The sequence below is a fragment of the Mastigoproctus giganteus genome, chromosome 1 (assembly GCF_048544385.1).
Source record: "Mastigoproctus giganteus isolate SK-2022 chromosome 1, ASM4854438v1, whole genome shotgun sequence".
Classification (NCBI taxonomy): Eukaryota; Metazoa; Arthropoda; class Arachnida; order Uropygi; family Thelyphonidae; genus Mastigoproctus; species Mastigoproctus giganteus.
The window spans coordinates 102,405,552-102,430,586 of NC_143575.1; the positions used below are offsets into that span (position 1 = coordinate 102,405,552).

General features: G+C 37.5%; 1 protein-coding gene across 2 annotated transcripts in view; it reads left to right on the forward strand.

Annotated features, from left to right (window-relative positions):
* LOC150091063 (transformer-2 protein homolog beta-like) overlaps nucleotides 1-25,035 on the forward strand; it is a 160,767-nt gene that overhangs the window by 95,048 nt on the left and 40,684 nt on the right. For both annotated transcript variants that reach the window (XR_016547404.1, XM_090381536.1), the window contains exon 7: nucleotides 16,909-16,968. Coding sequence is in view for 1 of the 2 variants with exons in the window: in XM_090381536.1 (XP_090237662.1) it covers nucleotides 16,909-16,968 (60 nt within the window). In the remaining variant the exon portion in view is untranslated. The remainder of the gene's footprint in view (nucleotides 1-16,908; nucleotides 16,969-25,035) is intronic.

The following is a 25,035-nucleotide window of genomic DNA, read 5'->3' on the forward strand; positions in this document are numbered from 1 at the left end:
TGGCAGGAGACCAGAATGCTCGGCTACCATTAGGGCAAGAAGCAAGTTTTCTACTCTTAGCCTGTTCAATATCTAATTTGGACTGATTAATGACTGCTTTACAACAGTTGTAGTGAGCTTTGGTGTAGGCAGAAAATGAAACTGAAGAATTGGAAACAAACCAATTACGATATAGTAGTAGTAGTAGTAGTAGTGGCATGTGATGCAAGAAAGCAAATGTATGAGCTTATGCAGCATCAGCCAAAAAAAAAAAAAATCACACCATTCCCTCCAAATGCCTGTCCAGTTCCTCCTTAAATTTATTCAAGCTATCAACTTCCACAACGACAGATGGAAGTTTGTTCCAGCAATTAACCACCCGCTGGCTAAAGGCAAATTTCCGCACATCTATTCTACATCTGTCTTTTCTTAATTTGAATTTATGCCCCCTTAGGTTCGTAATCTGAACAAGTGGAAGGATCCCATCAGAATTCAGCGTGCTCAATCCATTCAAGGCCTTATATACCTCAATCAGATCACTGCGCAGGTGCCTAGTCTCCAGCCACTGCAATTTGCAGAACTTAAGCCTCTCTTGGTAAGAGGATCCCTTCATTCCCCTCACCAATCTTGTTGCCCTTCTCTGTACCCGCTCAAGTAAATCTACATCCTTCCGAAAATGAGGTCTCCAGACCTGTACGCAGTACTCAAGGCGTGGCCTGACCATTGTCTTATACAGAGGGATAATCACCTCCTTTTCCCTGCTAGCAAAATTCCTATATATCACTGACAAAACCCCATGACCTGCCCTGGCAGCCTGTCTGCATTGCTCAGAGAACTTCATATCTGACTGCACAATTACTCCCAGGTCTTTTTCATTTTCTACCACCTTAAGTGTAGTACCACACAGTTGGTACGTTTCTCTGGGGTTATTTCTACCCATATGCAGTGCTTTGCATTTGTCAAGGTTAAACTTCAGTTGCCACTTCTTAGCCCATCTTCCCAAATTATCTAGATCCTGTTGTAGTAGCAGACTACCATTACTGTCATTAACAACCCTGTCAACCTTTGTATCATCTGCAAACTTCGACATTAAGCCTGATATACCTTCATCAATATCATTGATAAATATACAAAACAACAGTGGACCTAACACCGAACCCTGTGGGACTCCACTAATAACATTAGTCCGAGAAGAGCAGCACCCATTGATTACCACCCTCTGTCTTCTCGCACTTAACCATCCTTTTATCCATTGTAGCAACTTACCCTTAATACCATTCTGCTCCAGTTTGTACAATAGTCTTCCATGCGCAACAGTGTCAAAAGCTTTCCTGAAATCCAAATATATGAAATCAAAATTGTTCTTTGCATCCAGTTCCTTTGTAACCACATCATAATATCTTATCAAATTTGTCAGACAAGACTTTCCCTTAACAAACCCATGCTGTGTCTGAATTATTTCTGCAGTCTTGTCTAGATGATCCTGCAATGCATCTTTAACCAGCGACTCCATTATTTTACCCGGAACAGAAGTTAAGCTAACTGGTCTGTAATTACTCATGTCACCCTTCGATCCCCCTTTGTGAATTGGGGATACATTTGCACATCTCCAGTCCATGGGAACCTCCCCTGAGTCCAAGGATGCTCTCATAATTATGGCTAAGGGTTTGCTTAGTTGCCTTGCCGCCTCCTTTAATATAACAGGATAGATCCCATCCACCCCAGGTGCTTTTCTTACGTTTAACTTCAACAATTTCTCTTCCACTTTGCTCTCAGTTATTACAAGATCATTAAGCACCCTGCTACAATTTGATAACCTTCTGCCATTTTCAAACCTTAATAATTCCTCACGTGTGAATGTAGATGCAAAATACACATTCAGTTTGTTTGCTATCTGAGCAGGATCATCAACAGTCGAACCATCGATGTCAAGTGGACCAATAAGATCCATCCCCTTCCTTTTAGAGTTTATATAAGTAAAGAAATCCTTGCTGTTTTTCTTAGCATCTTTTGCCAAGGATTTCTCGTAATCTCCTTCGCCTGCCGAACCTCCTTTATGACCTGATTACAGATTAACTTATATCTGCCATAGGCTTCTGAGTCGCTTGATAATTTATATGCATCCCATGCATTTTTCTTCTCTGTTACGAGTCTCATTAGTTCATTTGACAACCATTTAGGCCTAAACCTTGAACAGTATTTCTTAATAGGTATGAAACTTTTAGTAGCTTCCACGATTAATTCCTTGAATGCTTCCCACTTAGAATTTACTGTTAGTAACATCGTCAGTTGATCCCACTGTACAGAATTTAAAAACTGTCGGAGACCACTGTACTCGCCTTTACAGAAGCAAAAACCCTTTCCTTTACCCCTGATGGTAATTAAATCTTTAAGTAAATCCCACGTCAGTACACTGTGATCACTGCCACCTAGTGGTTCTTTTATCTGCAAATTCCTAATACATGAATGATCACTGCTGATAACCAGATCAAGAGTATTACTTTCTCTGGTTGCTTCTCGAACATGCTGCTGCAGAAAACAATCATCCAATAAATCCACAAAAGTCTGACTAGTGTGTGAGTGCCCAACCCACAAGTTCCAGTCAATATCTGTGAAGTTAAAATCCCCCATTATAAGACATTCCGATTTACTAGCCCACTCTATTTCTCTGTACAATTGTTCATTGTACTCATTCGAGTCATTAGGTCTATAACACACTCCTACTCTAATTTTTGCTTTTGCAGTGCTTATGTCACACCAAACTGACTCAACAGTGCACTGTTCATCTATATCAACTGGATGCATTTCTTTTGATTTTATATTTTTCTTTATTAACAGCATAACACCTCCTCCCTTCCTATCCTGTCTATCCTTTATGTACACATTGTACTCCCCAAATTCCAGTTCGGCATTCCTTATATCTGTGTGACACCACGTCTCTGATATCCCAACAATATCCGCCTTTGATGTCTTGACCAACACTTCAAATTCATCAAATTTATTTACTGTACTTCTAGCATTGGTATACATGCACCTATTCCTATTCCCAGCCACTCTAACACATCCCATATACCCACCTGTTTCACGATGACTGACATCCGTCCCTGAAACCTCCAACACCCCTCGCTCCAGGTTGCTACTTATTCTAATAGAAGTTGTGCAAGAATCACCTTCACCTCTGCCTACGGCTGCTGTTAAACTATTAGTCCTTGTATCCCCTCAAGCTATCAGTTTTCCGACCCACCTAACACTGCCTTGATAGCATCAGCAAATATTCTTGCACCCTTTCTATTTAAGTGTATCCCGTCCCTGTAGAAGCAATCTCCCCTGTTAACAAGTACAGTCCAGGCTGAAAAAAATTCTACCCCCTGAGCCTTGCACAATCTTTCCAGGGCCGAATTGATCGACAAGGCTCTCATCATATACTCCCTCCTATCGTGTCTGGGCAGAATTGCAGACACTTTCAAATTCAACCCTACTTCATGGCTTTTTTTCAACAGTGACCTGTACTTTTTAAGTAATTCTGCTGGTCTCCTACTCTTAATATCATTAGTGCCAACGTGTACAACTATATCACCTTTTGTGCCCTTAAAAGATGATATCTGCTCTACAACGTCATCAACCTTTGCCCCTGGCAGACATACCCTGGTCCTGTTCCACCTATCCTTTTTACACAATATATTTCCCGTTTCTCTGACAATAGAGTCACCAACAACTACTAGTTCCTTTGGGACCAGCGCAATCTGCCTTGGGGGTTGCCGCTGTGTTGCGTGATGACCAAGTGCAAGCTCTGGCGTTGATGTGGGCAGCTGAGAGCCTGATGGGCCCCTCAATTTAGATCTTTCGAGGGCATCCACCCTGTCCTTCAAACTCTCATATAGACCCATAACAACGCTGAGTTGTCGCCTGATTTCCTTACACTCCTTACATCGCGCACAGACAAAGACATCCCCCATGGCAATATCATGTTCCGTTCCAGATAGTTCGGCAAACATTTCACAAGTTGGACATTTTTTTAGGCTGTGATGCGTTGGAGAATCCCCCCCCCCCCCCGCGGCCGCAGTTCTTCCCTGATTCACAGTACTCCTGCCGCTTTGGGCCCGTTGCTTTGCTGCTCTAGTTTGGGGCATGATATTTTAAATTAATAAGATTAATAAATTAAATTAAATTAAATGTCAATACTACGCTATCTAATAGAAACAGTGAAGCGTATTACTGTTTCTATAATTATACGTTAGAGCTACCTAACTACCTCAATTAAAAATTTGAATTCCCTATCACTATATACAAAAACAATGCCTGCAATATTCGAATGAAATAACGGTTTTATAAAGTATTACGTATATCTACAAAAACTGTTTATACAAATAAAAATAAACAGCGTAATTAGAACTATAAGACTACGTATTAAGTACAATATAAAATAACAATTATGTAAATAAAAGGCAAAAACTTATCGTTTTTTTTCGGAGCCTGTAACTTGCAGCTGTATTTTCGAAAGAGAGTCAGCGCCCTCTCCAACATTCTTCTCTTGAACAGCCTTAGCACATTTATTGGAAAACCAAGGTTTAGATAAAGGATGAGATTTTAGAGTGGAGTGTGGAATAAAGGATTCCATTCCTACAAGAATAATTTCACTGACACGATCTGAGCAAATGTTGACATCAGAAGTTTTTAAACAGTAGTTCAAGGAAAAGAAGGAAGGAAATCTCGCAGGTCATCCCATTTTGGCATTCTTGTAATGCCAAACAATACGAGGTTGGGAATAGCCATGAGAGAAAAGCTCCATTGGAGAAGAGACAATCACCAAGTTATGATCTGAGGTACCTAAAGGACCTCTCACTTCGACCGTGTACTTAGAAGGGTTGTTTGTGAGAAAATCATTCAGCGTTTTGGCTGTATGGTTAAGATTGTCTGGTATTCTTTTAGGTAAATGTACAGTCTGTTCAAGTTCATTAGAAATTTCAAAAGCCTCAGCATCTTAACCAGCTGGGTCGGTGTGACTAGAAAATGGAAGCCAGCTGGAGTTGTGAACATTAAAATCACCAAGGAAATTTACCTCACTATTAGGAAAGTTGGACCTGAGAAAGTCAAGTTGCAAAGAGAGGAAATAAAAGAGCTCCAAGTGATTAGTGGAGTAGGGAGAACAGTAGAGACAGCAGATGAATTTGACACAATGAGGTAGAGAGATTTTAAGCCAGAGAAAGTTGAAGAGAGGAGATTCCAAATTACCAAATCTCTGACAGGGAATGTCAGAACGGACATATGCACAAGTACCACCTTTGAGGTGAAGGAATCATACAGCAAATAATTTGGGGAACTGAGATGAGCTGTACTTGAATCAACTGATAACTGAGATTCTGTCAGAAAAAGTACATGGGATTTAGCACACTGCAAGTGGAAATAGACATCGTTGAGATTAGAATTGAGACCACATATATTTGTGAAATGAACTAGGAAGTGTTTGGGAGGTTTAGATCTTTTCGCAGATAAGCTTACTCTATTAGTTTGACAATTCATGGTGTAGTGGATAGTACGAAAAAGTGGGGGAGACATGCTGTATGAAGTAATGAAATTTTTGGATAGGCAAACACATGGTAAGAATAAACCCATATCCTTGACATAACGTGGCCTTGACAATCCCCCCCCTGCCGCATACATGCTACCCTGACTCCCTCCAGTTACTATCTGGCAGAGTAGAGGTAGCAAGATTATACACTAGCTGATCTGGAAGCCTCGTAGAGAGTTACCAATAGGTTCAGTCTGGTATACTAACTAGCGGCCGGCCTGTGAACACCGTTTTAGAGCTGTACCCTCTAAATGTAAGGAAGATTGGGTCTCGTCACGATGTTTATCATAACCTCAAAAGTCATCAGTCATACTGGATGATGTAAGAGTTGACTGGAACGTAGCTCTGGAGACTAAACATGGGTTCCACCACTTCAAGCCTCCAATAAGCAAAGTGGTGGTATTGCATTGGTTGATGAGAGTCATCTACCACCTAGTATGCCTGGTAACACAGGTGTGGCATTCCTCCATGTGGTGTGGGTGCCACACCTCAACTCCTGCTTACATTGGTTCATACCTGGGTAGTCACCCACAGTGTACTTGTGTATGGAGGCTATACCCGAGATTACTAACAGTCCCATCATCGTGAAGGTGCAAGCAGAGGATTTGGCTGTCACAGACCGTCCGGGGTTTTCCGAAATTGGGTCTACTTGACTTGAATGTCACCCGAATATCAGTTCCATCAGTGTTTTAGACTCCAAGGTAGCCAGTACAGCTTGTCCGGCCTATCTGAGAGAGTCTGTGACATCCTCAAGGACCAAAGGTGTAAGCATGGCTCCATATGTTCAGTTGACACCAATAAAAGAAAGTGTAGCTGTTGCTCTGTCCCAGGGAAGGCTTTCTACGCATGCTATTGCTGATAAAATAGGCTGCCACCAGTCAACGGTATCCCGGGTGCTGAAATTAAAGCGTGAAACCAGTGATGTGAAGAGAAGACCTGGATCAGGCCATAAGAGAGTGACTATGCATTCCCAAGATCGATATTTGAAACAGCTATGCCTTCGTAATCACCATGCTAGTGCTCCTGATCTAAAACTGGACTTTGAGATGGCCTCTGGTGTGGAAATGTTCACGAACTATCCGAAGACTGCTTTCGGAATGTGGTCTGCATGCCTATTTGTCTAAGAAGCCTTTGTTAACCCAACAAATGAGGAAGAAGCGACTTTCTTGGGACACTTATCTTTTCTGCCAAATTGAAGTTAAACCTGTATGGTTCGGATTGGAAGCGATATGTCTGAAGGTGAAAATCAGAGGCATACCATCCTGACTGCATAACACTGACTGTTAAGTTCACTGCCGGTCAGATGATCTGGGGATGCATAACAAGTAAAGGGGTGGTGCAAATTAACTTTATAAATGGAATGGTGAATGCTGAAACCCGTTATTAGGGATTCACCACACAGACGTCCAAAACTGCATTTTTCAACAGGACTCAGCACCTTGCCACACAGCAAAATTGGTAAGTTTTATGCTATTTAGATTTAATGATGAGTTTGTCTTCATGTCTTAGATACTTACACCAATGTTTTTCTGTGTTTTTCTCTGTTAAGGTGCAGTCATATCTCAAATGCTGGCATTACAGTGTTGGATTTGAACTCTGTTGAAAATTGCTGGTACGTAATGTCGTCTAAAATTGCTCAGGCGAAGCCATCAAGTAAGATTCAGCTACAGGAGAGCATTGTTAAGGGTCTACACTATGAAATTCGGCAACCATATATCCAAAAGTTGATTAACTCTATGCCAGATCGTTGATTAACTGTAATTGCAATTCAAGGAGGAACAACAAAATATTGAGGACTTGTTTTGCTGATTTACGGTACATAATTCTATTACGTTAACTCGTCATTTCAATTTGTACACATAAATGCAATAAAATGTATGTTTGGTTGCCATTTGCATGATTTCTCATATTTCCATTAATTACACATTTTACCCTTTGGGAAGATGTTTATGGCAATTAGGTATATCAGGTGAAGTCTTTTTATTGAATTTCATTCACAGAGATATATATCCCATCTAACAAAAGCATTTCGAACATTTCTACAACCCACAATTCAGCACAAAACACATTATTTACAAAATTCACAAGTGATGCAGTTTTTTTGCCTGCCACTGTAGATTACATAGTTATGTGAAAACCATATGGGGTTTCCTACTCATAACAGTCATTTGGCTTATAACACACTCCTATTCACAGTTGTGTGTTCCAGTGCTTATGTCACACCAAACTGGCTCAGCATAGCATCCAGTGCTGATGTGGAGGAGACTAAAAAAATTTAAGAAGGCACTTTTGGACATTGTCATAAAAGGAGGCTATAAGCCTTAACAAGTATTTAATGTTGATGAATGATATTCTCTTCTAAAATAGATCATGAAAAAGGATTTTTATTTCCTGGTAAGAAAAATCCATGCTGAGTTTTAAAGTAGCAAAAGATAGAGTAACAATAATAGTGATGCTGGCAGTTTCAAGTTGAAGCCTTGTTAGTTTGCAACTCAGAAAACCACAGGACTTTGCACAAATTTATTAAATTAAGTTTGCCAATTATATGGAAATATAATAAGAAAACTCAAGCCACTAGATGTCTTTTTCCAGACAAAGGTTTTGGATTATACGTGACCAGCAGTTAACCTTTAAAGTAAAGCTCTTTAATATTTGATAATGCACCAGTCATTTTTATGCCCTTAGAACACCTTTGTCCGATCAGTGAATCAGGGTGTGATAATGGCTTTCAAGGCCTGCTACATCAGGAGTTCTTTTTCTTAGGTTATTAAGGCGAGGGGGAGGGGGAGGAATGCACCATTCTTCAAGGAATTTTAGAAAGTACAGGAACTCTCCCCGGCTTATGTAAGGGTTATGTTCCACGGAACACTGCATAAGTGGGATTTTACATGTCGGAATTTCCCCCATGCTTGTGCAGCACTTGCAAGTGTGCTTACTGAAATGGAATCAAAAAAGATATGATTGAGAAACATGTAAATAGAATTATTTATTGTATTTATTCAATTTTTTTAATCTCACGTGCAGGAAAAATTACAAAAGCGTGCAATTTAAAAAAAATTTTAAAATTACAAAAAAAAACAGGAGACAGGCATAATGTCAGTAAGTTTTTACCTCTCGAACATCGTTGCCAGAATCGAATTCTTTAGCTGATAAGTACGCTGCTGTTGGAGGTTGAGGGCTGTGGAGATTTAGAAGGGGTCGACCGCTCAACCGTACGAAAGAACATATTAATGGATGACTGGACGTAGCTTTTTTTTTTTTTTTTTTTTTCATTGTAGATTTCTTTGTAGCAAGCAAGCATATAATTCACCCCTCTGTTAACTTTTAAGAATGGTTTGCTGTCAGGATCCATCTTCTCAAACCAAGCCATTGCTGATTCAATTTCATGAAATGCCATTGCCATCTCTCTGGTGATGAAGCATCTCGGCTCCTCATTTGGTTCATCTTGAGCTTCGTCAGCATTTTCTTCTTTCACTATTGCTGCCTGCAAGTCAATAAGTTCTTTGTTAGATAATTCCTTCTCTTCTTCCTCTATTAATTCCTCAGCGTCTTTGGCATCAACCTCCAACTGAAGTAGCTCTGTAACCTTTACAATCTTATCTGTAACCTCTTCATATGATTCGTCTTTTTCAAATCCTTCGTAGCCTTTTATGTGCCGTGGGCATATTTTCTTCCATGCGCCATTCAAACAACTTTTAGTAATTTCTGCCCTAGCCTTATTAATGTTTAAGATGGTGTGGTAAATATTGTAAGATTTTCAAAAGTCTCTTAACATAAAATTTTTCTCACTGTCTACTGTAGACAATGCTTGAGCAAATGTTGTGCGTAAATAGTATGCTTTTAAATTCGAAATAACACCCTGATCCATAGGTTGGAATAGTGAAGTCGTGTTTGGCAGTAGAAATATGACTCTCACATTCAAATTGAAATCATCTAGATGCGTAGGATGTCCAGGACCATTATCTAATAGAAGCAAAATCTTGAAAGGAATGTCGTCTTTACAATATTTTTCAACCTTCGAAATGAAGCAGCATTTAAACCAATCCTCAAAGAGAGATATTGTTATCCATGCTCTCTGGTTCTATTGGAAATGCATGGGTAGGGTGGCTTTATTTGATGCCCTCAAATGCACGAGGATTTCCAGAATGGTACACAAGAAGTGGTTATAATCTGTAATCTCCCACTGTATTAGCTCCAAGCAAGAACACGGCCCTATCTTTTGATGCCTTGAAACCTGGAATTGTATTTTCCTCTTTGGCAATGTATGTTCGATCCGGCATTTTTTTCCAATACCTTGTCAACATTAAAAATTTGCTGCATTGAGTAGCCACCTTCACGAATAATTTTTTTCCAACGCAACCAAAAATTTCTCTGCAGCTGCAGAATCGGCACTGGTGACTTCACCGCATACTTTAACATTATGGAAACCAGCGCGATGCTTGAACTTAGTAAACCACCCGTTGTTTGCCACGAACTTGTGTTGGTGTTCGCCGTACTTATCCTTAATATCTATAAACACTTGTTGCTTTTGCTTGAATGGTCATTAGACTTAGGGGCACTCGCTTCTGAATCTGATTTTCCATCCATATTATTAATAGCTGTTCCATCTTCGATATAGCACCTGAACGCTGTTTTGTGATTACAGTTGACCTTAAGTGCATTGATCCTTTGACATGTCTTTTTATACGTCCGCTATCCTTTAAAATAGTAATAGTATTCATTGTTGAAGCAGTGAGACCTAATTCCTTGCAATAGATAACAAACTTTGTCCTACTTCGTACTTCTTAATCATTTTCATTTCTAAATCAGATTTGTTTTGTTTCCTGGCACTACCACCACTTGGCCTTTTTGTTGGTCATTTTCCCTTCATCATTGTAATACATAACTAGGAATGAAGAGAAGTTTCTGAAAATTTGTTTTTTATATGATAGATTTCAGTGAAGGGGAACACATTTCACCATAATACCATAACGTAAAAACCCACACAATTGTGCAGTTATCAGGATATCGCAAATGCAATAAGGTCGAGTTTACTACCCATTTATAATTAGATGCACTAACAGAAAAGCCCAATAAACCGGAAAGTGCAAATTGTTTTTATAGTTTGATGGTAGTGACCTCCAGAAATGTGCTTTAGAAAAATATCACAAAGGCATTCAAAATTGATTCTTATGATGGGAACATATGATAACGGTGAAAGGGTAGTGCAATTTCCATTATAAATATTACCTTTTAGAGGAATAAATAGTTTAATAATATAGTGAAATTTTCAACTTCCAATTACTCAGAACCAATTACAAAAAAAAAAAAAAGTGTTATTGGGTTCACATTGCAATATTTTAACGATACCTCCATTTATTCCTACGGGATAATTTTTTTAGTTTGCACTGGCTGGCAAAAACTTATGTAGAGTCGGATTTGGGTAAGTCGAATTAAAAACAACATAGTAGAACTTTGGAAAGGACTTGGAAAGTTTGGTGATAGTGAATATGAAGTCAAACAAGAGCCCAATTAGAACAAAAGATTGCTTAAGTAGTGAAGAACCCATACAAAATGTTTCTGAATAGTTCTATTCAGAAGCCAGCCATAGAAATGTTTCTGAGTATTTCTCCTATTCAGAAGCTGTAGAAAAGACTTCTGAATAGGAGAAATCCCTTGAAGACATTGAATAGGAAAAAGAAATGGAAGAACTTGAACCTCCCTCAGATCATGACCACTAATGGTGTGTCTGAGTCTTTCCAGAAGCTCATTGAAAAGTATCACCAGCTCTTATTGAAAATAATGTAAATACAGTATACATATAAGATTCCATAATTTTAAGGTAAGTTTTATTTGATTTTCATGCACATATTGCAATTTGTAATGAAAAGTGACACAAGTCAAAAATGGCATTAAAACAAAGAGAGGTGAAGTTTTTATCTCGAAAATAGTCACGAGTGTAATTGCACTGCTTGCCACTATGAAGCACTGTGTCACTTGTTTCCTAAGCATGAATGGTTAGCCATGAAACTAGATTTTTTCATCATAATGCATTGAATGGTGGTATGGTTCACTCCTAACCATTGAGCTAGTGTGCACATTATAGTCATCGAATCATATGCTACTGCTGTCAGAACTGTTCCACAGGCCTAACCATAGGCATGATGCTGCAAACAATTTCACTAAGTCATGTGAAGACATTGGTGTTAGGCTGATGTCAACCTGGATGTTGTGCGTGTGAATAAATGGAGCAGTTTCACTGTCCCAGCATGAGATACTTATTATTTATGTGTACCATCTCATCAGAATCAGTTCTTGTCATTAACATGTCCATTTTTTCCACAGGTTGGAATGGCTTTCTTTGACGTTCTCAACAGCTAATAATTAGTTGTTAAAGGATATGCTTTGCCTATTGTGGAAGGCATGTCTGTACATGTGTGATTTGCAGTGGAAACACACTTTTGGACTTCATTTTCAGAGCAAAATGCTCAGCTTAAAATGTCATCAGTCTTTCATTGTGAATGTCTTGTTAAATAAGCATTAGATTGAAACTGTTCAGAACAATTTTGATTATTTTTTAGCTAAGGAATCATTTCCCATGGCAATTATGCAGCATTAAGAGTACAATGCATGTTCATTCGACAATCGGATACTTTTATGATTTCACAGCCTCCAGAAGCCCTAATTTAATCCTGTTGATCTGTCAGGGTTAAGTTAATAAAAATGTATGCAGACTGATGTTTTTGCATGCCTTCAGACAGAATTACTACAGCATCCATTGCCTTAATTTTGACATTGACTTAATGGTTTCACAGTTTTACCTTCTAGGGATAACAGTGCAAGACATCTATAATTAATCATGTTAGTTGTGTCCTGTGTATTCTTGATCTTTACAGTGACCTATGGAATCAAGATTCTACTAACTTATGAATTTTATTGTTAGGTAAAGATGCAAGAAACCTGTGATTAATCAAGTATTGTGTACTTTGTATTTTTTGTCCTTATCTTTATAGTGATAGTTTATCAAGTAACCAGTGTTTACAGTAGTACCATTTTGCTGTTTGTATTTTACTTTTGGGCAACTAATACAGAGTACAGTTAAAGTTAATTTAATACTTTGCCCCAGAATAAAATGAAGTTGCTTCCAACTTGTTAGGCTGTGTTCCCTAGCTGAGTAGTCATGAACATGAGTGCAGTAGCACATGCTCTTTGAGTAGACCAGAGTTCAAGCCCCTGACTGCTAAATACGGTTGATCTACCAACCCACACTGGAGGAGCAGGGCAGATTATCCCTCAACATGAATTGTTGAGGAAGCTGCCATCCTGCAGTGGATTGATAATGGCTGCCGCTTACTCTTTTCTGTTACTTATGTCTTTTACCAAATTCTAAATCAATGCATTCATTTCAAGTGGAATGCAGAGTTTTGTAAAAATGTCCAGCTTAACTTCTTTTATTTTCCTCTATTCTATACTGAGCCATTTAATGAATCATATATGTCAATTGGATATAGCATAGAATTGCTTCAGTCTTAAATCCCACTGAGAAGGGCTAATATTATCATCCAAATCTGTTATACCAGTTGGTGTACTATGATAGTAGAAATAAGACTTTCTGAAGTGTCAGCCTTTGGGCATCCAGAAGCATACATTTTAATTCTCCCTCGAATTCAATATTTTCCTCTATTCTATACCCTAGCTACAGCAAAGCCCCCCTTTCCCAAAATGCTTGCTTGACACCATTAATCAGTCCGTCTTCCTCTTGATCTGCCTTAAGATCTATTACCATTATTCATTTTTGTTCTGAATATCTGTTTACCTTTCTTCTTGAATCATTTCTACAGCTTCATGGCATCTTAAGTTTGATTCGCATACTTTTCATTGGATATTTGTTCCCTAAGATTTTTCCGTATTTCATCATTTGTTAATGTATCTGTGCCAGTTCCATTTATATTTATTAAAACTTTAATTTCTCTTTTGCTCAAAATGAATTTGTTTAAGTGGCATCTTATACTTCCTGCTTTATTTAGTCTGTTGTTTATTTCCAGGTATAATTTCCCTTCTTCATTCATTAAAGACTGTTCCCAGATTTACAAAATTACTAATTTATTCCAGTTTTTGGTTTTAGTCTACACTTTAAACTTTTCTTATCTCTCTTAACTTAGCATTAGCATTAATAGAGGCATATGATGCAAAAAAGCAAGCTTATACAGCATCAGCCAAAAAAAAAAAATCCATTCACTCCAAATGTTTGTCTAGTTCTGCCTTGAATTTATTTAAGCTGTCCACTTCTGCAACAACAGATTGAAGTTTGTTCCAGAAATCAACCACCTGCTGTCTAAAGGCAAATTTCTGCACATCTATTCTACAAATGTCTTTCCTCAATTTGAATTTATGTCCCCAAAGGCGATTAACCTGGGCAAGAGGAAGACTCCCATCACCATTGAGCTTGCTCAAGCCCTTATATACCTCAATCACATCACCTTGCAGGTGCCTGGTCTCCAGATGCTGTAATTTGCATAATTTAAGCCTTTCTTTGTAAGAACAACCCTTTGTTCCATTCACTAATCTTGTTGTCCTTCTCTGTACTTGTTCCAGCAGCTCTACATCCTTCCTAAAATGAGGCCTCCAGACCTGTATACAGTACTCAAGGTGTGGCCTGACCATTGCCTTATTAAAGAGGATATCGCTTCCTTTTCCCTGCTAGAAATATGCCTGTATGTCATTGACAAGACACCATGAGCTACTCTTGCAGCCTGTTTGCACTGCTCAGAAAACTTCATATCTGACTGCACAGTTACCTCCAGGTCCTTTTCATTCTCTACCACACTGGGTGTAGTACCACACAGTTTGTGTGTTACTACCTTATAAAAAATATAAGGTAGATTCCTTCTACCTTAATAATAGATAGTTTCCAAAATTTTCATAATATTTTTGTTTGTCACTGTTCATCAACTCCTTCATTTAGCAATTCATCAAAGTATATACTCTATACTTTTAAAATAATCTTCTCTTTTCTTTTAACCTGACTCATCATTTTTGATTACCTTAGTTATGATTTTTTTTTCTGTTCTGAGATTATTAACTGAATGTCAATGTTTATCAACCGTCCTGATACTTTTTCTGTATCATTACCAAAACCTTCCCGGTTTTTTTATTCAACCCATTTTCACTCTTACGCTTAGTCATGATTTATCAATTTTATTTGCCAAAAACTTCTTATAATATTTTATTTTCTCTGACTGACTCTAACCTCTTTGGCTCACTTTGGAATTCTAAATTTTCTGTTTTACCGAATTTCCGACAAACATCATTTACAACTCCCACTAAGGTTCACTTAAATTTTTTTTCCATTCTTCATCTAAAAATCAAGGTTGTTCTAGAATGCTCTAGGCGCTTCCGTAGCCAGGTGGGAAGGAGCAGCAGTGCGTAGCACACGCTTCTTGATTAGACCGGGGTTCGAGCCCATCACCACCAAATACGGAGGATGCGGAAAGGTCAGGGAATGACCACCGCATATTCACGGAGCAATATGGCCTTAGTTGCTAATGCTCCTAAAAACCAAAATAAGAAGAGAAGAATGCTCTTTTAACTTTTGAACAAGAACATTTTTGTATTTAAAGATCACTTGGAAATCTGTGAGCTTATTAATTTTTGTTCAATTTAATGTCATTTTAGATATTTTATTTTTGACTAATTACCATTTTTAATTTGCTGAGTACAAAATGATGGTCAGTTCTAATATCAAATTATATACATGCTCTTGTGCCTTGAACTAGTTGTAAAATCCTTTTCTTGTACTGGCTGTGTCAGTACAAGAATCTGATTTTCTGATTTCTGTTATACTCCCTCTACATAAGTTTAACTTACTTTTAACTTGTTAAACCTGTATTATTGTGTTTGCAATTAAGGATACATTTTCCTAAAATATCTCTGTAGATATAATAATTTCCTACCTTGCTATTTAAAACTCTGACCATTACTGTTCTTGCTTTGCATTTTTTTATACTGCTGTTCCTTAAATTTAACAGGCTGTTCTATTTCATCTTATTTTGATCCTTCAGCTAGAGTGAATACACAGACAAATTTCATCACTCAGCTTTCCATCTTAAATTTTGTCCACATAACTATACCCTAATTCTTCACAGCAAGTTAAACTTTCTTCCAAAGTAGTTGTCTTAACTAGTTTCAAAGAAAGTAAGATAAAGTGTAAGCTTACACCCACATCTTCTAGAATAAATTCATTTGTTTAGCTACAGCTTCCCAGTATCCATCCTCTTGGTTTTTGTGATGTCTTCTATTAATTCCATTTCTTTTCTATTTAAGCTTCTAACATTGGTGCTACCTATTTTGATTGTTTCAGAAGCATATTTAACACTGTTCCCTGACAAACACAGTGGGACCCTGTCATAGCAGCCAGTATCAGTCTCAATTGCTTTGTCTTACCATAATGAGTGGTTTCATCTTTGTAAGTAATCCAGTATGGTCAGTTTAGTCCTGCATTGGCAGTCCATCCTCATTCATTCATTAGTCATATAGCTAGCTCCCTACTAACAGGTTACACTACAAGGAAGTGAGAGGGGGACATTGGATAAGTTCCCCACATGCATAGCTTATACGGTATGCAGTGGGTGGGGCCTACTCCTGGTTCAATGGTCTCTGACCTCAGTTGATTATAAGAAATTTGTATGTTATATCATGATGTTGCATTTGGTTCTATGTCAACATTTTGTAGGAATTAAAATCAAACGAACACACCAGAGTGCTTAAGTTTTCTGCTTGTATTAACATTTTGTTATTAAATGCCAGTATGTTTGGATATTTCTTTGGAATTTATAATTTGTGTTGTATACAATAGGCATTTGTAATTAAGCTGTTGGTGGAAAACTGATTAATTGGTTTTGAATTATATAACTTGTTTAGAATACAATAAAGAAATGTTGAAAGTTTTACTCTTAATTATTACTCATATGTCATCAACTTTTTTACTTATTTAAATATAAATTTATCAAAAAAATGAAAGGAAACAAGCATTCTTTTCTATCTAAAGTGTGGTTTGGTATGCACTTGCTGCACCAAAGGGCCGGGTGATTTTTGAACATTGTAATTGTTGCATTGATTTATTGATAATATTTATATAATGACTTGTAGTTGCTTTTTGCCTTTCTTGAGGAGTGTATTACAAAGCTGGTGATTCCTTGCCTGTAGGAAATTAAGCTCTCCTTGTTAATATAGTATTCTTCAGGAAGTACTAAAATTTATAGTTAAAAGATGAACATAAATTATTGTTTAGAAATTGTTTTGTATAATTGTTTAGAATTTCTTATTGTTTTCATATACTTATTGAATCATATTTACTTGTGCCATCCTCTTCTCTTTTTTAGAGTGGAAGATCTCGTGGATTTGCTTTTGTATATTTTGAAAATGTGGAAGATGCCCAAGTTGTAAGTATATATCACTGTCAAAATGTGTTTATTTATCACTACTAAATATATTTATACTGGTTTATAACCTATCATATAATGACATGGAAAATGGGTGTGTAAATCTACTCATGACAGGACATTGGGCAATCTCAGATGCATAGCTTCTGCTGTTAAGCTTGTACCTTTGTGCAGTTTTCTGAGTCTTGATCAGTTGGATTAAAATGAATAGTGCAATATAAACCTGACTTTAAATTTTGTCCTATGCCAAGTCTATCAGAAATTTTTGCCCCCATTAAAGCAAATGATATAGTGCTATTTTAAGTTCTGTTATTTTTTCTAAATTTTTATAATGTAGAGAACTTGGATGTAATATTAGTTCACAAGGAAAGTCTGGTATTGCTCATCTGAATTCTAATTTTAATTTTCCTTTGTGGCAAGAACTGTTAAATTTTTTACTCAATTCAACTCCTCCATCTTGCTATAATATACAGTTGAACTTGGTTATAACGAGCATGGAAATAATGAGATCACTGCTGTAATGAGCAAAAAAACCACAATGATTTTAATTTACATGTATTCCCATACAATCGCTTACTGTTATAACTAGCGTACTACAGGGATATATCAAACAAATTTTGGTAACTATGCAAACATTCTTAATTGCTCAGGTAATCGAAAAAACTGAATTCTTGGAATAGACGAAAATGAAAAGGGAGACTTAGCTTTATGACCACCTGCATCGGATTAGTGACCGGTTTGTGACCTTGTTCTGGGGACGTGGACTATACATTAGTGCAGTGGCACTCCACTTGTCTCATTACTGTATTTACAGATTGTCTTGTGTTCACTGAACCATAAATTTATTTTGGGACTTCTAAGAACTTTGTATGGATTTCAGGACTTCTAAGAACATTGAATGGATTTCGGGACACTTCTAAGGAAGTTGAATGGATTTCAGGACACTTCTAAGGATGTTGAATGGATTTCGGGACTTTTAAGAAAGTTGTATGCATTGTGGGATGTCTAAGAAATTTGTATGCAGATCACTTTATCATTCTTAAAGTAAAATCAGTTAGAAACGAACCCGTCCTTCTGAAACATGTCTACTAACAAAAGGAAGTGTCTCTTGATTTGCGAAAAGGTGGAAATTATTCGTGAGTTAGAACTTGGTGCAAAAAATGTTGAAGTGTGTAAAAAATTTTCTTTGTCCTCTTCAAGTATATCAACATTGTGGAAGAATAAAGATGCTTACGTGTTGGCACTGGAAAAGAACATAACCGGGGGGGGAGAGAATTTACAAAGTGTGAGTTTACAGACACAATGAAGCATTACTTCAATGGTTCACTCAGCTCTTCCAAAACAGCCATGGACTAGATATCAATCCTATGTGAGAACCCCCACCAATAACATTGCATGACCTAAACAGACAGCAATCGGACCAACACTCTAATCTCCTGCATGCCGACTATGGATGGAGTCCACTCTGCGGTGATTGAACCCCATCCTATTGATAATTGACCAATGGACAGGACTTGGGTCCCATGAGTGAATACCAAACAAATGACCATGCAGGACCTGCACAAATATCTGACAGACTTGGACCAAAACCTAGATGGAAGTATCTTGACTGGACTCCAAGGAATCATGGTTGGGGCAGCCCTCATGCCTTGGTGCCTGGGCTGTGGCCACCCTGCATCTACACCCTATTGGTGATCTGGACCAGCTCCCTTGCCTGGCTTACTTTCCTCCATTCCCTGGTGCAGGGGGATTTGCTGTCTCCTCCCCTTCCTGCCACTCCCTTCTTTCCCTCCTGGTGGGGCATGGGCATGCCCCACTGTAATCTGGAGTTGCCTTCCCTATCAGCTCCATATTCTATCTATCTCCCCCGTCTTCTGCCTCCCCCCTACTCTACCTGCTAGCAACGTGAATGTCCCACACAATCAAAAGTCAACAATCTAAATTAATTTCTCCCATTATTTTCGGTTTTCCCTCTGTGCAATAATTTTTTTTTTTTTTTTTTTTAGGTCCTAGCCACTGAAATCCCAGGAAACTAGGTGGCAGGACCCTGCTAGAGTGAATTTTATCCTACTGGGTACCTGGTCTGGCGCGGTACATGGCATCACACATATACAAAGTCCACGCACCTTTAAATCGCTGGCTTTTCCAGTCAACTGGTTCACCCACAATGTAAACTACACAGAGATGAGGGAAACCCCTGGTGCCGTTTGACCCTAAACGCACTTTAACACAAAGAAGTGCTGGGTTTTCAATAGACAGTCCGATCTTGAAGGCTCAAGTGGAAAAATTTGCTAAACAATTTGGATGTGACTATTTTGTATGTAACAATTCTTGGCTGGATCGATTTAAAAACCAACATAACATCGTTTATGCAAAAATTAGTGGAGAAACTTAATCTGCAGATCCAGTAATGGCAAATGAATGGATTGATTGTTTGTCAGAAATCAGGAAAGATTTCAATGACGAAGACATCTGTAACGCTGATGAAACAGGACTGTTTTATAATTTGACACCTGGCAATACATTTAAATTCAAAGGGGAAAAATGTGTTGGTGAAAAAAAATCAAAGGCTCACTTGATGGTGCTCATATGCGCAAATATGACAGGAACTAATTGGGAAAAAAACTGGTTGTTATCGGAAAATCATTAAAACCTTGGTTTCAAAGACGTAAGGAAACTTGAAAGCTTGGATGACTTAGGATATTTTTCGGCAGTATGTAAATGATTGGAATAAGAAGGCTATTCAAAAAGAAGAAAATTATTTTATTGTTAGTTGATAACTGTCCTGCACATCCCCAGATTCAAAATTTTGCCCAACATTAGGCTAGTGTTTCTGCCTCCCAATGCAACATCAGTTTTATAACCAATGGACATAGGTTTAATCAAGTGTTTGAAAGGGTTTTATAAAAGATTTTTAGTTCTACATCTGATCAGTCAAAGAGAACAGAAACTTGCCGAGTTTATATCAATATCGGATTCTATAAATTTATTGACTGATGCGTGGAACGTTACTTCGACCATATCGAATTGCTTCAAGGAATTGAAATTAAATTCAAATAAAATTTTAGTCGTAGATGAAGATGATGGAAACGGAGAAAATAACTTACCGTTATCTGAATGGTTGCTACTTAACAACATTATAGGTTTTAATACAGATAACATTGATGAATTTGTATGAGTTGGCGACAACTTGTTACTAGTGGTCTTCCTAGAGAGTGATATTGTAGATGCTGTGCTCAACGATGATAAAGATGATGATTGTGATGTCGACTGTAGTTGGTTACAAAAAGTTTCTCCATCTTTTTTTTTTTTTTTTCACAATATAAATAGTAAAAATGTACAAAATGTGATGTGAATTTCTACTTATTTCAATAACAAATAATATGATAAATGAATCAAAATCAGTGGCGAAAATCTCACAAGCTCAAGGTGCAATGGACACATTAGTCAATTTTTATTTGAAGGATCTGAGGCAAGTAATGAGACTTAACGTGTTGAGTGTTTTAAGGGGAAACTTAAGAAATATCAAAGTGAAATCTTAAAAACAAACATCAATTTTAAGATTCATAAATAAAGACTAATTGAAATCGTGTTTATTATTAAGTAGTATTGTTTTTAATTACGGAGAAATAAATTGTGTTTAGTATAAAGTGTATGGTTTTAAATCAAAAAATTAAATCAAAATCAGTGCTGAGAATCTCACAAGCTCAAGTTGCAATGGACACATTAGTTAATTTTTATTTGAAGGATCTGAGGCAAGTAATGAGACTTAACGTGTTGAGTGTTTTAAGGGGAAACTTAAGAAATATCAAAGTGAAATCTTAAAAACAAACATCAATTTTAAGATCCATAAATAAAGACTAATTGAAATCGTGTTTATTATTAAGTAGTATTGTTTTTAATTACGGAGATATCAATTGTGTTTAGTATTAAGTGTATTGTTTTAAAATTACAGACAAATAATATGTAGGTATATACTTATATTATTTTTTTCCCTCTAATATTTCTTTTGTTTTTTGAATATATCTTTTTATCAAGTTATTGAGAATTTAAAAAAATAGGAGGTAAAGTTAACTCTTCACTGATATAAAGTGTTCATTGTTTAACGGCCCCAGGGGTTTCCCCATCTCTGCTATCACTGATATATATATATTTTTTTTTTTATGAAAACCCCAAACATGAGAGGTATTAGAACCAATAGTACTTAGTACCTTGCTTGGGTTGGAGGTTGAGAAGACGAGAAAAGATATTTGTTGACATTAGACTTTGAACTTCTGTAGACTATAATTTTCAGAAAATACATATGAAGGAGGGTTGTTCCAGAAAACGGCAGTTAAATGAATAAATGAGGAAGACGAAAAGGGGGTTCTATGAGTTTGAAGTTGGACAGTAAATGGATGTTGGCTGGTGGCGGCACATTTTAGGACTATTTTGAAAGAGAGAATGGGAATTAAAGAAGCAATTCAGAAGAACAGTGCCTATGGAAGTATCTGTAGAAAAGGCATGCAGTAGAAACAGTACGTCTATGAGACAGCGAGTGGAGAGACTCATCCTGTTAGAGATGAGTCATTAATTAACCTAACTACCCTCTTCTGAATGGAATCTAGAAGCCTGAGAGAGGGTTTTGGGGGCACCGCCCCAGATGTGGGAACAATTTTCCATGTTAAGGTGGATTTGCGATTTGTACAGAGTGAACAGCTGTTTGGAAGAAAAGTAATGCCGAGAGCGAAAGAGAAAACCAAGTTTTATAGATGCAGAGGAAGCAATATTTGTAATGTGCTTGTGCCAAAAGAGATTAGAAGTCAGGGTAATCCCAAAATTGATCATCTTGCCTAGAAATCGGAGTGTCACCAAAGATAAACATAGCAGCAGAAGAATCCTTTTTGTGAGATATAAGACAAGAATGAGTTTTAGAAGGATTGAAATCAACTAAGTTGTCTTTGCCCCACTGGAGATCAGCATTTAAGGAATTGGTAGCGAATATTCGAGAAGTTGAAGTTGGTTGAGTGGGGCAAGGTTTCCCAAAATGGAAAGTGGAATGCAATGTGCTATCATCGGCAAAACTGTGGATAGGATTTCCAGTCAATGGAAGAAGGTCATTAATATACAAGAGGAAAAGAATGGGTGAAAGAACTGAACCTTGGGGGACACCAGCATTAGTGGAACAGTTAGAAGAGGGCGCTGACTCTCTTTAGAAAATACAGCTGCGAGTTACAGGCTCCGAAAAAAACGATAAGTGTTTGCTTTTTATTTACATAATTGTTATTTTATATTGTACTTATTACGTAGTCTTATAGTTCTAATTACACTGGTTATTTTTATTTTAATTTATATAAACAGTTTTTGTAGATATAGATATACGTAATACTTTATAAAACCGTTATTTCGTTCGAATATTGCAGGCATTGTTTTTGTATATAGTGATAGGGAATTCAAATTTTTAATTGAGGTAGCTAGGTAGCTCTAACGTATAATTATAGAAACAGTAATACGCTTCACTGTTTCTATTAGATAGCGTAGTATTGACATTTAATTTAATTTAATTTATTGATCTTATTAATTTAAAATATCATGCCCCAAACTAGAGCAGCAAAGCAACGGGCACAAAGTGGCAGGAGTGCTGTGACTCGGGGGAGAACTGAGGGGGGCGATTCTCCAACGCATCACAGCCTAAAAAAATGTCCAACTTGTGAAATGTTTGCCGAACTATCTGGAACGGAACATGATATTGCCATGGGGGATGTCTTTGTCTGTGCGCGATGTAAGGAGTGTAAGGAAATCAGGCGACAACTCAGCGTTGTTATGGGTCTATATGAGAGTTTGAAGGACAGGGTGGATGCCCTCGAAAGATCTAAATTGAGGGGCCCATCAGGCTCTCAGCTGCCCACATCAACGCCAGAGCTTGCACTTGGTCATCACGCAACACAGCGGCAACCCCCAAGGCAGATTGCGCTGGTCCCAAAGGAACTAGTAGTTGTTGGTGACTCTATTGTCAGGGAAATGGGAAACATCCTTTGTAGAAAGGATAGATGGAACAGGACCAGGGTATGTCTGCCAGGGGCAAAGGTTGATGACGTTGTAGAGCAGATATCATCTTTTAAGGGCACAAAAGGTGATATAGTTGTACACGTTGGCACTAATGATATTAAGAGTAGGAAACTGGCAGAATTACTTAACAAGTACAGGTCACTGATGAAAAAAAGCCGTGAATTAGGGTTGAATTTGAAAGTGTCTGCAATTCTGCCCAGACACGATAGGGAGTATATGATGAGAGCCTTGTCGATCAATTCGGCCCTGGAAAGATTGTGCAAGGCTCAAGGGGTAGAATTTTTTTCAGCCTGGACTGTACTTGTTAACAGGAGAGACTGCTTCTACAGGGATGGGATACACTTAAATAGAAAGGGTGCAAGAATATTTGCTGATGCTATCGAGGCAGTGTTAGGTGGGTCGAAAACTGATAGCTTGGGGGGATACAAGGACTAATAGTGTAACAGTAGTCGTAGGCAGAGGTGAAGGTGATTCTTGAACAACTTCTATTAGGATAAGTAGCGACCTGGAGCGAGGGGTGTTGGGGGTTTCAGGGACGGATGTCAGTCATCGTGAAACAGGTGGGTATATGGGATGTGTTAGACTGGGAATAGGAATAGGTGCATGTATACTTGCATGTATACCAATGCTAGAAGTATAGTAAATAAATTTGATGAATTTGAAGTGTTGGTCAAGACATCAAAGGCGGATATTGTTGGGATATCAGAGACGTGGTGTCACACAGATATAAGGAATGCCGAACTGGAATTTGGGGAGTACAATGTGTACAGAAAGGATAGACAGGATAGGAGGGAGGAGGTGTTATGCTGTTAATTAAGAAAAACATAAAATCAAAAGAAGTGCATCCAGTTGATGTAGATGAACAGTGCACTGTTGAGTCAGTTTGGTGTGACATAAGCACTGCAAAAGCAAAAATAAGAGTAGGAGTTTGTTATAGGCTAATGACAAAGGAAAAGAAGAAAATGCCAAACAACATGAGGTTGGGAATAGTCATGAGATAAAGGCTCCATTAGAGAAGAGACAACAACTAAGTTGTGATCTGAAGTGCCTGAAGGACCACTCACTTCGACCGTGTACTTAGAAGGGTTGTTTGTGAGAAAAAGATCGAGCGTGTTGGCTGTATGATTAGAATTGTCTGGGATTCTTGTAGGTAAATTAACAATCTGTGCAAGGTCATTAGTAATTGCAAGTAATAGATATAATGAGATAAAATAAACAGATATAATTAGATATAGTGAGTAACAATTATAATGAAGAAATTTTGTCAGTCACAATGCTCATTATAGTCAAGTTTGACTGTAGTTGGTTACAAAATGTTTCTCCATCTTTTTTTCGCAAAATAAATAGTAAAAATGTGCTAAAATAGGATTTTTTTTTTTTTTTATTTCTGTGAATTTCTACTTTGATAACAAATTGGCTGTTGTGTATGCTGTCTCCATTGCAAAATTAATTAAAACATGGGATAATAGCCTTGTTCTTACTAATGTGTTACTGTTTTATATACTTATATAGTGCAAATGTGATTAACACTGTCTTTCAGTAAGGTGCCAAAGAAATGTGATGTAAAATTTCAGAAGGCATATGTTCAGAATTTTCTGTCTATTGTAAAATCTCAAAGAGGTAATACATTAGCATTGTGTTCTTGTACGTAGATGTGATTTTTCAATTACAAGTGGTGGGAAACACAATATAATCAGACCTTTGCAAACAAACAAGCACAAGGACAGCATGCAGTGCATAGAAAGAAATGCAAAAATAGATGTAGTATTTTTCAAGTGATGATGGTATCATATGTACAAATTGTTTCCCAATAGTAAAATTACAAAAAAATGCATTTGTGGAAGAACAAAAATAGCATGCACTGTTAGTGAAATTGCATGGGTAGCAAAAGGAGAGTTAATTATGACTCTGAAAAATGGGCAATTTATAGTGGCTGCAGATGGCAGTAATCAAAGTGATTCCAAGCTAGATCCCATTTCGGTGGCCTTTTTAATTAAAAAAAAAAAAAAAAAAAAAAAG